Below are 15,167 nucleotides of genomic sequence, written 5' to 3'. Positions count from 1 at the left end.
AACGTATTTGGAAATTAAAAGAAGGTTTAAAAGCTCTTACGAAGGCCAAAAAACTATTTTCCAGTGAGAAAACAGAAATCCACTTAAAAGTTGTTGTTTTTTACTTCTGTTTTCAAAGATGTAGTCTACGATGTAATAGTCGTGATCATTTTAAGGAGAACAAAAAGTATTTAGTCTACATTTGAACAACTGAGGTAAAGACAGTTTCAAGCTGGATATTCAATGGATATTCGCGCTTTCAAACCTTAATAGCTTTCAAACCACTTGAGCCACAGACTCCAAATAAGTGTCATGATGTTTGAAACATTGCGCACAATATTGCACAGGTCTGATTTTCACCTTTTGGACATTAATTTGCTTTCCAAAGCTAATAAACATGTGGAAATGTGAGCAGCATTTTGTATTCCTAGTTGAATAAGTTAGGGAGCGTAAACAAAGTACAAACTTTTTTTACATTATAATTTCAAAAGCTACTTGGTCATGTGACCTACTTGACTCAAACAAGGTTCAGAATGTCCACTGACTACCCTTCTATATTGCACACCCTTTGGTTTGTTCATATCACACGTTTTTACATACATTTTTCAAACGTACTAATTCAATAGCTCCTTGATCATGTGACCTACTGGACTCTAAAAAGGTTCAGAATGTACAGTCAGAGGGCCTACACATTGCACAGCCTTTAGTATGTCCATTTTCATCTCACTTGTTTTGACATGATTTCTCAAACTTACAAATGTCAATAGCTCCTTGGTCATGTGACCTACTGGACTGAAACAAACTTCAGAATGCCCACGGACTAGCCTTATATATTGCACACTCTTGTTTGTGTACTGTAAAATCACACAGTGTAACATACATTTTTCATAGTTTTACATTTCAAAGCTCCTTGGTCATGTCAATTACACACCTAAGCATGCAGTGGATATACACCCATATTGCAGACTCAACTTTTAAAGGCTCAGTGTGACTGACCTGCGTTTGAACCAAGGTCACATGCTCAACAAGATCAAATCAAACTTTATTTGCCACATGCACCGAATACAATAAGTGTATACTTTACAGTGAAATGCTTACTTACAAGCCCTTAACCAACAGTGCAGTTCAAGAAGAAGAAAATATTTACCAAGTATGCTAAAATAAAAAGTAACACAATAAGAATAACAATAATGAGGCTATATACAGGGGGCACCGGTACCGAGTCAGTGTGCAGGGGTACAGGCTAGTTGAGGTAATCTGTACATGTAGGTGGGGGCGAAGTGACTATCCATAGGTAACAAACAAACAGCAAGTAGCAGCAGTATACAAGAGGGGGGGGGGGGGTCAATGTAAATTGTCCTGGGGCAATTTTTATGAATTGTTCAGCAGTCTAATGGCTTGTGGGTAGAAACTGTTGAGGAGCCTTTTGGTCCTAGACTTGGAGCTCCGGTACCAATTGCCGTGCGGTAGCAGAGAAAAGTCTATAACTTGGGTGGCAGGAGTCTCTGACAATTTTATCGGCTTTCCTCTGACAGCCTAATATCTGGGTCCTGGATGGCAGGAAGCTTGGCCCCAGTGATGTACTGGGCCATTCGCACTACCTCTGTAGTGCCTTAAAGTCTGATGCCGAGCAGTTGCCATACCAGGCGGTGATGCAACCGGTCAGGATGCTATCGATGGTGCAGCTGTAGAACGTTTTGAGGATCTGGGGACCCATGCCAAATCTTTTCATTCTCCTGAGGGGGAAAAGGTTTTGTCGTTCCCTCTTGACTGTCTTGGTATGTTTGGACCATGATAGTTCGTTGGTGATGTGGACAACAAGGAACTTAACTCTCAATCCGCTACACTACAGCCAAGTCGATGTTAATGAGGGCCTGTTTGGCCCGCCTCTTCCTGTAGTCCAGAGTTTAGTCCCAGAGTCCTTAGCTTAGTGATGAACTTCGTGGGCACTATGGTGTTGAATGCTCAGCATTCTCACATAGGTGTTCCTTTTGTCCAGGTGAGAAAGGGCAGTGGGCAGTTGCGTCATCTGTGGATCTGTTGGGGCAGTATGCGAATTAAGTGGGTCTAGGGTGCCCGGGAGGATGCTGTTGATGTGAGCCATGACCAGCCTTTCAAAGCACTTCATGGCTACCGACGTGAGTGCCAAGGGGCGGTAATAATTTAAGCAGGTTACCTTCCTTGGGCACAGAGACTATGGTGGTCTGCTTGAAACATGAAGGTATTTCAGACTCGGCCAGTGAGACATTGAAAATGTCAGTGAAGACACTTGCCAGTTGGTCCACGCATTCTTTGAGTACATCCTGGTAATCCGTCTGGGCCAGCGGCCAACGAATGTTGACCTGTTTAAATGTTTTGTTCACATCGGCTACCGAGAGCGTTATCACACAGTCATCCAGAACAGCTGGTGTTCTCGTGCATGCTTCAGTGTTGCTTTCCTCAAAGCGAGCATAAAAGGCATTTAGCTGGTAGGCTCGCGTCACAGGGAGCTCGCGGCTGCGTTTCCCTTTGTAGTCCGTAATAGTTTAAGCTCTGCCACATCCGATGAGTGTTTTTTTTTTTTGTTGTGGATTTTTACCCCTTTTTCTCCCCAATTTCGTGGTATCCAATTGTTAGTAGCTACTATCTTGTCTCATCACTACAACTCCTATACGGGCTCGGGAGAGACAAAGGTTGAAAGTCATGCGTCCTCCGATACACAACCCAACCAGCCATACTGCTTCTTAACACAGCGCGCATCCAACCCGGAAGCCCGCCACAGGAGTCGCTGGTGCACGATGAGACAAGGACATCCCTACCGACCAAGCCCTCCCTAACCCAGACGACGCTAGGCCAATTGTGCGTCGCCCCACAGACCTCCCAGTCGCGGCCGGTTACGACAGAGCCTGGGCACGAACCCAGGGACTCTGAGGGACAGTGCCCTTAACCACTGCGCCACCCGGGAGGCCTTGTAGTAGGATTCAATCTTAATCCTGTATTGACGATTTGCTTGTTTGATGGTTTGTCTGAGGGCATAGTGGGATTTCTTATAAGCGTCCAGCTTAGTCTTCCACTCCTTTAAAGCAGCAGCTTTAGCTTGATGTGGATGTTTGCTGTAATTCATGGCTTCTGGTTGGGATATGTACGTACAGTCACTGTTGGGATGACGTCATCGATGCACTTATTAATGAAGCTGATGACTGAGGTGATGTATTCCTTAATGGCATTGGAAGATATTCCAGTCTGTGCTAGCAAAAGAGTCCTGTAGTGTAGCATCCGCGTCATCTGACCACTTCCGTACTGAGCGAGTCACTGGTACCTCCTGGTTTAGTTTTCGCTTGTAAGCAGAAATTAGGAGGATAGAATTGTGGTCAGATTTGCCAAATGGTGGGCGGGGGTGAGCTTTGTATGCATCTCTGTGTGTGGAGTGAAGGTGATGTAGGATTTTTTCCCCCCTGGTTGCACATGTGTCACATCTTTACTAATGCTGCAGAAATGTGCTTTAAAGCAGTATCCAGATCCATAGGATGTAGTGATCACAATATAGTAGCCATATAAAACCAAAGTTCCAAAGGCTGGGCCTAATATAGTGTATAAGAGGACATACAATACATTTTGTAGTGATTCATATGTTGATAATGTAAAGAATATTTGCTGGTCTGTGGTGTGTAATGAGGAGCAACCAGACGCTGCACTTGACACATTTATGAAATTGCTTATTCCAGTTACTAATAAGCACGCACCCATTAAGAAAATTATTGTAAAAACTGTTGAATCCCCTTGGATTGGTGAGGAATTTAAACATTTTATAGTTGAGAGGGATGAGGCAAAAGGTATGGCAAATAAATCTGGCAGCCCAACTGATTGGCAAACGTACTGCAAATTTGGAAATCATGTGGCTAAGCTAAATAAAAATTAAACTATACTATGAAACAAAGAAATTCTATAACGAATGATAGTAAAAAGCTTTGGAGCACCTTAAATTAAATTGAGGAAAAAAGCCAACTCGGCTCCTTCATTCATTGAATCAGATGGCTCATTTATCACAAAACCCACTGATATTGCCAACTACTTTAATTACTTTTTCATTGGCAAGATAGCCTGTCTTTTTACTGTTGTTTTATTTCTTAACTTACCTATTGTTCACCTATCACCTTTTTTGCACTATTGGTTAGAGCCTGTAAGTAAAGCATTTCACTGTAAGTACTGAACGTACTGAGCTGTCTGTTTAAAATACCAGCACACAGCTCAGACACCCATGCATACCCCACAAGACATGCCACCAGAGGTCTCTTTACAGTCCCCAAGTCCAGAACAGACTATGGGAGGCGCACAGTACTACATAGAGCCATGACTACATGGAACTCTATTCCACATCAGGTGACTGACGCAAGCAGTAGAATCAGATTTAAAAAGCAGGTATAAATACACCTTATGGAACAGCTGGGACTGGGAAGTAACACAAACGTGGGCACAGACACATGCATACACACACATGACAACATAAGCACTATAAACATGCACACATGGGTTTTTGTATTGTAGATATGTGATAGTAGAGTAGTGGCATGAGGGAACACAATCTGTTGTGAAAATTGTTATGAAATGCAATGTCATGTAATATTTTAAATTGTTTAGAACTGCTTTAATTTTGTCGGATCCCAGTAGCAGCAGCAGCTATTGGGGATCCATAATAACTACAATTGCAAATGGCATTCTGTTGTGTGAAAAAACTGCACATTAGAGTGGCCTTTTATTGTCCCCAGCACAAGCTGTGTCCATGCACCCGGAGCGCCAAGACTAGGACCAAAAGGCTCCTTAACAGCTTCTACCCCCAAGCCATGATACTGTTGAACAATTAATAAAATGGCCACCTGGACTATTTACGTTGACCCTGCCCCCCCCCCCCCCCCTTTTTTATACTGCTGCTACTCGCTGTTTATTATCTATGCATATTCACTTTACCCCTACCTACTTGTACAAATGACCTCGACTAACCTGCATCCCTGCACATTGAATCGGTACCCCTACCCCCTGCATATAGCCTCGTTATTGTTACTTAATTGTGTTACTTTTAATTTTTTACTTTAGTTTATTTGGTAAATATTTTCATACCTCTTTCTTGAACTGCTTTGTTGATTAAGGGCTTGTAAGTAATCATTTCAAGGTAAGTGTTACGTGTTGTATTTGACACGTGACAAATATAGTTTGATTTGATTTGTAATGGTCGTGCTGTTTAATCAGCTTCTTGATATGCCACACCTGCCAGGTGGATGGATTATCTTGGCAATCGAGAAATGCTCACTAACAGCGATGTAAACAAATGTGCAAAAAATGTAAAGAAATAAGCTTTTTGTCTGGAAAACTGCTGGAATGTTTTATTTCAGCTCATGAAACATGGGACCAACACTTAACATGTTGCATTTATGTTTTCTCTGTGTACAGGAATCTTTCATGACATGTACCATGGATTGCTTTGATTCATTTATATATACTGATATATATATATATATATAATCATAATATTTGATATAAAGCCCAGGTAATATTGCAGTTTGACAGGCTAAAGTACATCTCTACATATGAAAACTAACGACAGGTTTGATTCTATACAACATCCTCTTGATTTCAAATCAAGATTGTCCTTCATCAGCAAAGAGGCTCTGGGGTTGACAAATCTACAGAAATATTTACAACAAAACATGTTTTACACAGAGTAACCAACACAAAATCATGGCCATTATTATACCAACAACAACAAATAGGCTATTATTATAGAATTGTTTTTCATTATCAATAAATTGATGAAATATTATTACATAATGTCATACAATTCTGTATTCAATTGGATAAATATAAGACTTAAAAAATAATATTTAAACATTAAAACATGTAAACATACTCATCATATTTATGACAGCATACATCACATTCATCCTCACCCTTCTTATCCCTCTCTCTCCTTTCAGACATCTACAGTTGCAGCAGTCCCGCTGCCAGGACACTGGTCACCATCAAAGCAAACGACCAAATGGGGGCAGCAGAGGAGCCTGTAGAGGGGAACAAGTCATATCACCTGCTCTGGTATGAAGCTACGTCAGGTCAGTGCAGTGATCTCAGGGATAAACCTTATCCATCAATTCCAATGAAATTACAGAGGAGTGTAAGGCACGAATAAACCCTTTGTATTTACACAAATTAGATTGACTGAAATATCAGGTTTGCAACTTATTATCCAGGCTCAGATTATAGAATACAAAGTAAAGGTACAATGCCAAGTCACAAAGTTCTAGCTGTCTTACTTTACACAATACACTTATTTTGTTAACTTATATGTGTTGTGTACTTAATCTTGGATACACTTCATTTTTCCATGAATCCTAACTGCAACATCAAGCTGTAACTAACCCCTCAGCTTGTGGACCACAGAGTCTTTCAGTCCGGTGATGTTATTGGTGGCAGTGCAGGTGTAGTTCCCAATATGTAGCGCCTCCATCCTCTCTATGACGTACAGTGTGTTGTTAACACCTGTCTCTGTCCTGTTGAACATCCAGGTGAATGTAGCAGGAGGGATAGAGTCAGCCGAACAGCTCAGAGTTACCCTGTATCCTGTTGGTGCTGCTATTGGTCCATATACTGAAATGTTCTGGGGTCCAACTGCAACATGGTCAAATAAAATAAGGATCAATGCAATAAACAAAATACTTATTCCGTGGGTCTATACACTGTTTAAAAGCAAAGGCAACATCCAGTGAGTTGATAATTGACACAAGGTTGCCAAGCACAATCACAATCACTCCTGGAATTAGGATCTAGTAAGCAGTACTCACAGTTGACGGTCAGGTTGTGGGATGCTGTCCGGTTGCTGACAGGGTTGCTGACTAAACACTCATATTCTCCGTTGTCAATGTCCTGAACAGGACTGAGATAGACTGTCCTGTTGTCTGCAGAGAAGATGATATTGTTGCTGGGACACAGAGGGAGGCCATCTTTGATCCACTGTATGCAGCTGATGTTGCCAGCAGCCTCACAGGTCAGGTTGGTGGAGCTTATGCCAGCTATCAGGGTGGCTGGGGAGCTATTGATGGTGGCAGCAGATAGCAACACTGTAAAGAGGTTAACAGCATGGGGAGAGTAAGACGGGTACAGTACATATGAATAATCTGTCTTAATGTATACAATTTTTATATTCATAGCTGAAAAAAATGCCTTGGTGAGTCTAAGATACGGTGATGTGACTGCCAAGAATAGAACTCTGGCCCACCATAGACATCCAGAGTGATAGCTCCTTGTAACTCCAGAGCCCCGTCTGGTATGATGCTGACTCTGTATTCCCCTTGGTCCCTCAGGCCCAGGTTCCACAGCTCCAGAGAGCCAGTGGTTCTGTCCAGACTGATCCGGTCTTTGTGGTCAGCATTAGTAATGTTGACCGTAGTAGAGGTGATGATGTTGACCCTGTTGAAGGTCCAGCTCACTGAGATAAAAGGTTTGGCTGGTGGACTGAGGGTTGTGGTGAACTTCACTCTCCCTCCTATGGCTCCAGTCAATGGTCCTGGCGGTAACACATTCTGACCTACACACAGACCTGGACAGGACAGAGGGAGGAGGAAGGAAATGTAATCATGTACACATAAGATGTAACAATACATGAAAAGAAAAACAAAACATTTAAATATTTTTAAGTAAATGGGCTTATGTAAAAACCTTGCTTGTGAAATACACAAAAAAATAGTATTGTCCAGTATCGCTATAGCTAGTTAAATAGTTTCAGCAGGTAAACTATTTGAATAACACCCTTCAAAACCTATTATGTTTTGCATGTTAATTGTAGCAATAGGCATACCTGATGTTAGAAACACAATGGCTGCTGTGAAAAGTGTATAGTCCATGGTGAAGGATGGCTCTGTCTAATGGAAGTACCTATAGTGTTGACCAGACCATGTTCCTACTCCTTTTATATTCCTATACCCCTCTGATTGTCCCCTCTGAAGACAAGGCCCGGCCCTAGCTTTATGATATTGCTGTGTACACACATTACAATGCCCTCAGGGCATTTCCACTCTAAGAAGTTATTGGAGGTCACGTTGATGAGTGGAAAATAACATCCAATTGCTTTGTAGAGACTTCCTCTTTAGGTCTTTATCTGTACCATTTACCATTGAGACAATAACCTATCCTATTGATGATTAATTCCTATTGGCTTTGGTCTATCTGAGTGATCAATGGAGGCTTCAACAATCTAATGAACTCAATAAAGCCTAAAATGGAACTAGATGAAATGAACCCTTCTGTTTCTTAATCCAGTGCACTGTCTACTAACAATATATATAATGATCAAAGAGTAGAGGTGCTGAATATCAAGAAGATACTTGATAGAATCCTAAAATGCGATATTTGGTACATAATGGAGATAGTATACATTATTTAGATACAGGTTAAAGGTCCAATGCAGTCATTTTTATCTCAATATCAAATTATTCTGGCTAACAATTAGGTACCTTACTATAATGGTTTCAATTAAAATGATCGAAAATAAACAAAATAATTGCTTCTTAGCAAAGAGTACTTTCTCAAGTAAGAATTTTGCCTGGACTGTCTGGGAGTGGTCTGAGAGGGGAAGGGAAAACTGAAAATGTGCTGTTATTGGTAGAGAGATTTGGAACTCTCTTTCTTATTGGTCTATTAACTAATTTACCACCTAGTGATGTCACCAGGCAGGCAAAAACTCGATCCCACCAAAACAGACTGAAATTTCGGGCGATCTTTTCAAACGGCTCTTACACTAAAAGAGCATTATCATAATTTTCACAATTTCACAGTATTATTCCAACCTCATAGTGTGGCAATATACTCTGAGTGTACAAAATATTTGGAAAACCTTCCTAATAATGAGTTGCACCCCCTTTTGCCCTCAGAACAGCCTCAATTTGTTGGGACATGGACTCTACAAGTTATCGAAAGTGTTCCACAGGGATGCTTGCCCATGTTGACATCAATGCTTCCCACAGTTGTGTCAAGTTGGCTGGATGTCCTTTGGGTGGTGGACCACTCTTGAAACACACAGAAAACTGTTGAGTGTGAAAAACCCAGCAGCATTGCAGTTCTTAACATACTCAAACTGGAGCGCCTGCCACCTACTACCATAACCAGTTCAAAGGCACTTCAGTCTTTTGTCTTGCCCTTTTCACCCTCTGAATGGCACACATACACAATCCATGTCTCAGTTGTCTCAAGGCTTAAAAATCCTCCCCTTCATTTACCCTGATTGAAGTGGATTTAGCAAGTGACATCACTAAGGTGTCATAGTGTTGTTTTGGACACTCATAGTCATGTTTTGGACACTTTGTGTATATAAAACACAGAAAAATCACATTTTTGACTGCACTGGGCCTTTAAACACATTTCAGTCAAAATTGACCTACATCAGTGATTCATACAACAGAAGTTTACCAGGTTTACAAGGTTATGTTTGGAAGTTGTGTTTGAGCAGGGTCAGTCATTGTGATGCATTCCAACGCAAGGAGGATCAAAGACACTAGACGAGTGGTAAAGCACAGGGTCAGAGGTCAGGTGCCACAATACGGAGCGAATGAAAATCTTCAAACAACCAAGAAAAACTCCACTGATTTATTTGGGAGACACTTGTCTCTCCCTATTGTACAACCATGAAAACCAGCTAGGTTTGGGCAAGATTTGTCAGTATGTCTGAAAACCAGGAAACAATGTTGATGATAGGATCCCTTGAGAGAGTATTGAAACTGATTTACATTTTTTTACACAATAAACAAAACATTTACTGCATGACAAAGTTAACCTTAAATGCTAACTCCTGTCTTGTGGTTGCTCAAAAGGAAAATGCACGATTGTACACACTGTAGGTATCCTTTACAACACGTGTGATTGTACATACAGTGCATTCGGAAAGTATTCAGACCCCTTGACTTTTTCCACACTTTGTTACGTTACAACCTTATTCTAAAATGTATTAAATATCATCAATCCACACACAATACCCTATAAGGACAAAGCAAAAACAGGTTTTTAGAATTTCTTGCAAATTGATAAAAAAACAAAAAAAACAGGCTAGGCCACTCAAGGACATTCAGAAACTTGTCTCAAAGCCACTCCTGCATTGTCTTGGCTGTGTGCTTGGTTCGTTGTCCTGATGGAAGGTGAACCTTCGCCCCAGTCTGAGATCGTGAGCACTCTTTAGCAGGTTTTCATCAAGGATCTCTCTGTACTTTGCTCCGTTCATCTTTCCCTCAGTCTTGACTAGTCTCCCAATCCCTGTCTCCCAAACATCCCTACAGCATGATGCTGCCACCACCATGCTTCACCGTAGAGATGGTGCCAGGTTTCCTCCAGATGTGACGCTTGGCATTCATGGTCTGAGAGTCCTTTAGGTGCCTTTTGGCAAACTCCAAGAGGGCTGTCATGTTCCTTTTACTGAGGAAGGGTTTCCGTCTGACCACTCTACCATAAAGGCCTGATTGGTGGAGTGCTGCAAAGATGGTTGTCCTTCTGGAAAGTTCTCCCATCTCCACAGAGGAACTATGGAGCTCTGTCAGAGTGACCATCGGGTTCTTGGTCACCTCTCTGATGAAGGCCCTTCTCCTCTGATTGCTCAGTTTGGCCAGGCGGCCCAGCTCTAGGAAGAGTCTTGGTGGTTCCAAACGTCTTCAATTTAAGAATGATGGAGGCCACTGTCTTCTTGGGGACCTTCAATAATCCAGACATTTATTGCTACCCTTCTTCAGATCTGTGCCTCAACACAATCCTATCTCGGAGTTCTACAGACAATTCCTTCGACCTCATTGCTTGGTTTTTGCTCTGACGTGCACTGTCAACTGTGGGACCTTATATAGACAGGTATGTTCCTTTCCAAATCATGTCCAATCAATTGAATTTACCACTGGATGATCAATGGAAACAGGATGCCCCTGAGCTCAATTTCAAGTCTCATAGCAAAGGGCCTGAATACTTATATAAATATTGTATTTCAGTTTTGTATTTGTAATACATTTACCAACATTTCTAAAAACCTGTTTTCACTTTGTCATTATGGGGTATTGTGTGTAGATTGAGGAGGATATTTTTTAGTTAATCTGTTTTAGAATAAGGCTGTAATGTAACAAAATGTGGAAAAAGGCAAGGGGTCTGAATACTTTCCGAATGCAATGTAGGTACAAAACATGTGTGATGGTATAGAAAAGCACAATTCCACATTGACTAAATTGTCCAGGTAATCTGTGTCAGATGGTTCTCCATTTCCTGACATGGGTTTATGTGGGAGCTTGGCGCCACCCTGACGTCACTATACATACACACCTCAGAGTATTCACTGAAACTGGCCACTCCAAGTCAACACACATTCCTATAGACAGGAAGCATGAGGCCAGAGAACTCTATATGTAATGGGACTGGCCAACAAAATCTTTCTTTTAGTGCCTATTCCTTAAGCACGCACGCGCACACATTCACGCACGCACACACACGCACACACACAACTTCAGACAGTGAGTTCAATGTGGCTGAATCCTTTGTATGGAAGTATGTTTGTGTAAAGGCAATACTGGTGGCAGGTGGCAGGTAGCCTAGTGGTTAAGAGCATTGGCCAGTAACTGAAAGGTTGCTGGTTCGAATCCCCAAGATGACTAGGTGAAAAGTCTGTCAATGTGCCCTTGAGCAAGGCACTTAACCCAAATTGCTCCTGTAAGTCACTCTGGTTAAGAGTGTCTGCTAAATGACTTTAAAAAATGACAAATAAAATGACTAAATGACAAAAAATGTACTGTATCTGGCCAAGCTTGTGGAGCCATGTTCCATTTACAGCCTATTCATTCTCATCATTATGATGTTTGAATTTAATATGTGGCTATTTTTCAACCTCATTAATTTAACAAGTGTAGATAATGGAACTGAATGAGTATACAAAGCTTGAAACGTCAATACAAGGTTTACTATACATCTTGGTGTGTTCAATCAGGGCAAATCCCCCTCTCTGACCCCTGTCTTACTCCCTCCTGGCCAGTGGAGGAGGCATTGTCTGCTGCCTGATTAAAATTAATAATCTACAGTAGAGTTTGTCTGTTTTATTAGGGTCAATATGTCATAATGTTAGCGTATCTATGCTGTTGCTTCAGTCTGTGTATGACTGTTTTGTGCTGTGTTTTGGGTGGACTCCAGGGAGAGTAGCTGGTTGGGATACGAGGTCGAACCACATCAAATTGTATTTGTCACATACATATGATTAGCAGATGTTAATGCGAGTGTAGCGAAATGCTTGTGCTTCTAGTTCCGATCATGCAGTAATATCTAACAAGTGTAAAGAAATGAATAAGAATATGTACGTATAAGTATATGGATGAGCGACGGCCGAACGGCATAGGCAAGATGCAGTAGATGGTATAGAGTAGAGTATATACATATGAGATGAGTAATGTAGGGTATGTAAACATTATATAAAGTGGCATTGTTTATAGTGACTAGTGATACATTTATTACATCCAAGTTTTAACTATTAAAGTGGCTAGAGATTTGAGTCAGTATGTTGGCAGTAGCCACTCAATGTTAGTGGTGGCTGTTTAACAGTCTGATGGCCTTGAGATAGAAGCTGTTTTTCAGTCTCTCGGCCCCAGCTTTGATGCACCTGTACTGACCTCGCCTTCTGGATGATAACGGGGTGAACAGGCAGTGGCTCGGGTGGTTGTTGTCCTTGATGATCTTTTTGGCCTTCCTGTGACATCAGGTGGTGTAGGTTTCATGGAGGGCAGGTAGTTTGCCCCCGGTGATGCGTTGTGCAGACCTCACTACCCTCTGGAGAGCCTTACGGTTGAAGGCGGAGCAGTTGCCGTACCAGGCTGTGATACAGCCCAACAGGATGCTCTCGATTGTGCATCTGTAAAAGTTTGTGAGTGCTTTTGGTGACCCTCACAAGGCTGCCGGCCCTCGCAAGGCTGCCGGCCCAGACGACATCCCTAGCCGCATCCTCAGACTAAGTCCTGAGTGCAGAGGAGATGTGAAGCCACTAGAGGGTGATCTGCTCCTAGTCCATCTTGGAGGGACCAAAGGCCCTCTTTCTGTCTGTAAGGGCAGATCAGTGACGTGTGAAAACTAGACTGTTAGGAGGCCATAATACCTACATTAATGTTGATAAAGGGGATAATATGTAGCGTCTAGGGAAAGGCCAAACACTGTGCGTTCTATATGGGTCTGACAACTAAATTTTGTGACAGGCTGGTCATACACCAGTCTTCTATTGATAAAGGGAGAGTTGGGATGTGCAAAAATAACATTTTCAATTCAGATTATGTCTATCAATACACACTTGAAATATGACAAATATAAGCACCCACCAAATGATGTATTATTATTTATTGCTGGTCTGACACAAAATACACTGTTGAGAAGGAATTGTTACAAGGATTAAATGTCAGGAATTGTGAAAAACGGAGTTTAAATGTATTTGGCTAAGGTGTATGTAAACTTCCGACTTCAACTGTTTGTCTATCTATCTTTATCTTATCTATATTTCATATATCTACTGTAGGTGTAGCTATGTTTTTTTTAATACACAAGGTTTATCTTTGTTGTTATATTTTGTTTTTACAACTGTTGCAGCTGTTGCCTTATAAATATGGTTTTAACAACATTATTAACAGAATTAGAGTACTCTAACTGCTGTCCCCTTTCTGATCCCACTTTACAGGTTCCTTTCCACTTTCCTTCTCTTGCTGTTACAGTAGATTTAAGTGGAGGTAGAAAATAACCTTGACTTTCATACTTTAGCAATGATACAGCATAAAGACCATATCTATAAGGCAAAAGCTACAACAGTACATTGTCATCCACCTGAGCTCAACCCTGTTGATGCTGTCCTCTATTGATTTGAACCACCCTTTGGCTTGACCCTTAACCCTCACAAAGTTTTTCAGATGAACAATTGAGAGCATCCTGTCTGGCTGTATCACCGCCTGGTACGCCAACTGCACCGCCCGCAACCACGGGGCTCTCCAGAGGGTGGTGAGGTCTGCCCAACGCATCACCGGGGGCAAACTACCTGCCCTCCAGGGCACCTACAGCACCCGATGTCACAGGAAGGCCAAAAATATAATCAAGGACAACAACCCCCCGAGCCACGGCCTGTTCACCCTGCTATCATCCAGAAGGCTAGGTCAGTACTGGTGCATCAAAGCTAGGACCAAGAGACTGAAAAACAGCTTCTATCTCAAGGCCATCAGACTGTTAAATAGCCATCACTAGCCGGCTTCCACCCAGTTACGCAACCCTGCACCTTAGATGCACCTTAAGTTTATATACATAGACTTGGAATCACTGGCCACTTTAATAATGTTTAAATCATGTTTACATACTGCTTTACTCATCTCATATGTATATACTGTATTCTATTTTATTCTACTATATTTTTTGTCAATGCCACTCAGACATTACTCAATCTAATATTTATATATTTCTTAATTACATTATTTTACTTTTAGATGTGTGTATTGTTGTGAATTGTTAGATACTACTCCACTGATGGAGCTAGGAACACAAGCATTTCGCTACACCTGCAATACCATCTGCTAAATATGTGTATGTGACCAATAAAATTAGATTTGACATTTTCTATATTGAAGCTGAGTTGTGTTCATTAGAGCACACAGCATAACAAAATGTGTTGAAAATAAATACGTAAAATAAAAGCATTTGGTAAAAGTATTCTACCTCCTGGAGCCCCAGACCGAGGGTGATTGACCGTCATGTTGAACTTCCTCCATTTTCGAATAATTGCGCCAACAGTTGTTGCCTTCTCACCAAGCTGCTTGCCTATTGTCCTGTAGCCCATCCCAGCCTTGTGCAGGCCTACAATTTTACCCCTGATGTCCTTACACAGCTCCCTGGTCTTGGCCATTGTGGAGAGGTTGGAGTCTGTTTGATTGAGTGTGTGGACAGGTGTCTTTTATACAGGTAACGAGTTCAAACAGGTACAGTTAATACAGGTAATGAGTGGAGAACAGGAGGGCTTCTTAAAGAAAAACGAACAGGTCTGTGAGAGACGGAATTCTTACTGGTTGGTAGGTGATCAAATACTTATGTCATGCAATGAAATGCAAATGAATTACTTAAAAATCATACAATGTGATTTTCTGGATTTTTGTTTTAGATTCCGTCTCTCACAGTTGAAGTGTACCTATGATAAAAAATTA

General features: G+C 41.5%; 1 protein-coding gene across 1 annotated transcript; it reads right to left on the bottom strand.

Annotated features, from left to right (window-relative positions):
* Positions 1-5,930: 5,930 nt before the first annotated feature.
* On the bottom strand, positions 5,931-14,722 carry LOC116376724 (carcinoembryonic antigen-related cell adhesion molecule 1-like). The gene is made up of 4 exons (XM_031838105.1): positions 14,686-14,722; positions 7,223-7,543; positions 6,789-7,064; positions 5,931-6,615 (listed from the first exon to the last, which is right to left on the bottom strand). The coding sequence occupies exons 1-4, from the start codon at positions 14,720-14,722 to the stop codon at positions 6,362-6,364; spliced, it is 888 nt and encodes a 295-aa protein (XP_031693965.1). The 3' UTR covers positions 5,931-6,361.
* Between the last annotated feature and the right edge of the window lie 445 nt (positions 14,723-15,167).

The sequence above is a fragment of the Oncorhynchus kisutch genome, linkage group LG13 (assembly GCF_002021735.2).
Source record: "Oncorhynchus kisutch isolate 150728-3 linkage group LG13, Okis_V2, whole genome shotgun sequence".
Classification (NCBI taxonomy): Eukaryota; Metazoa; Chordata; class Actinopteri; order Salmoniformes; family Salmonidae; genus Oncorhynchus; species Oncorhynchus kisutch.
This window is presented reverse-complemented; position numbering and strand designations above follow the sequence as displayed.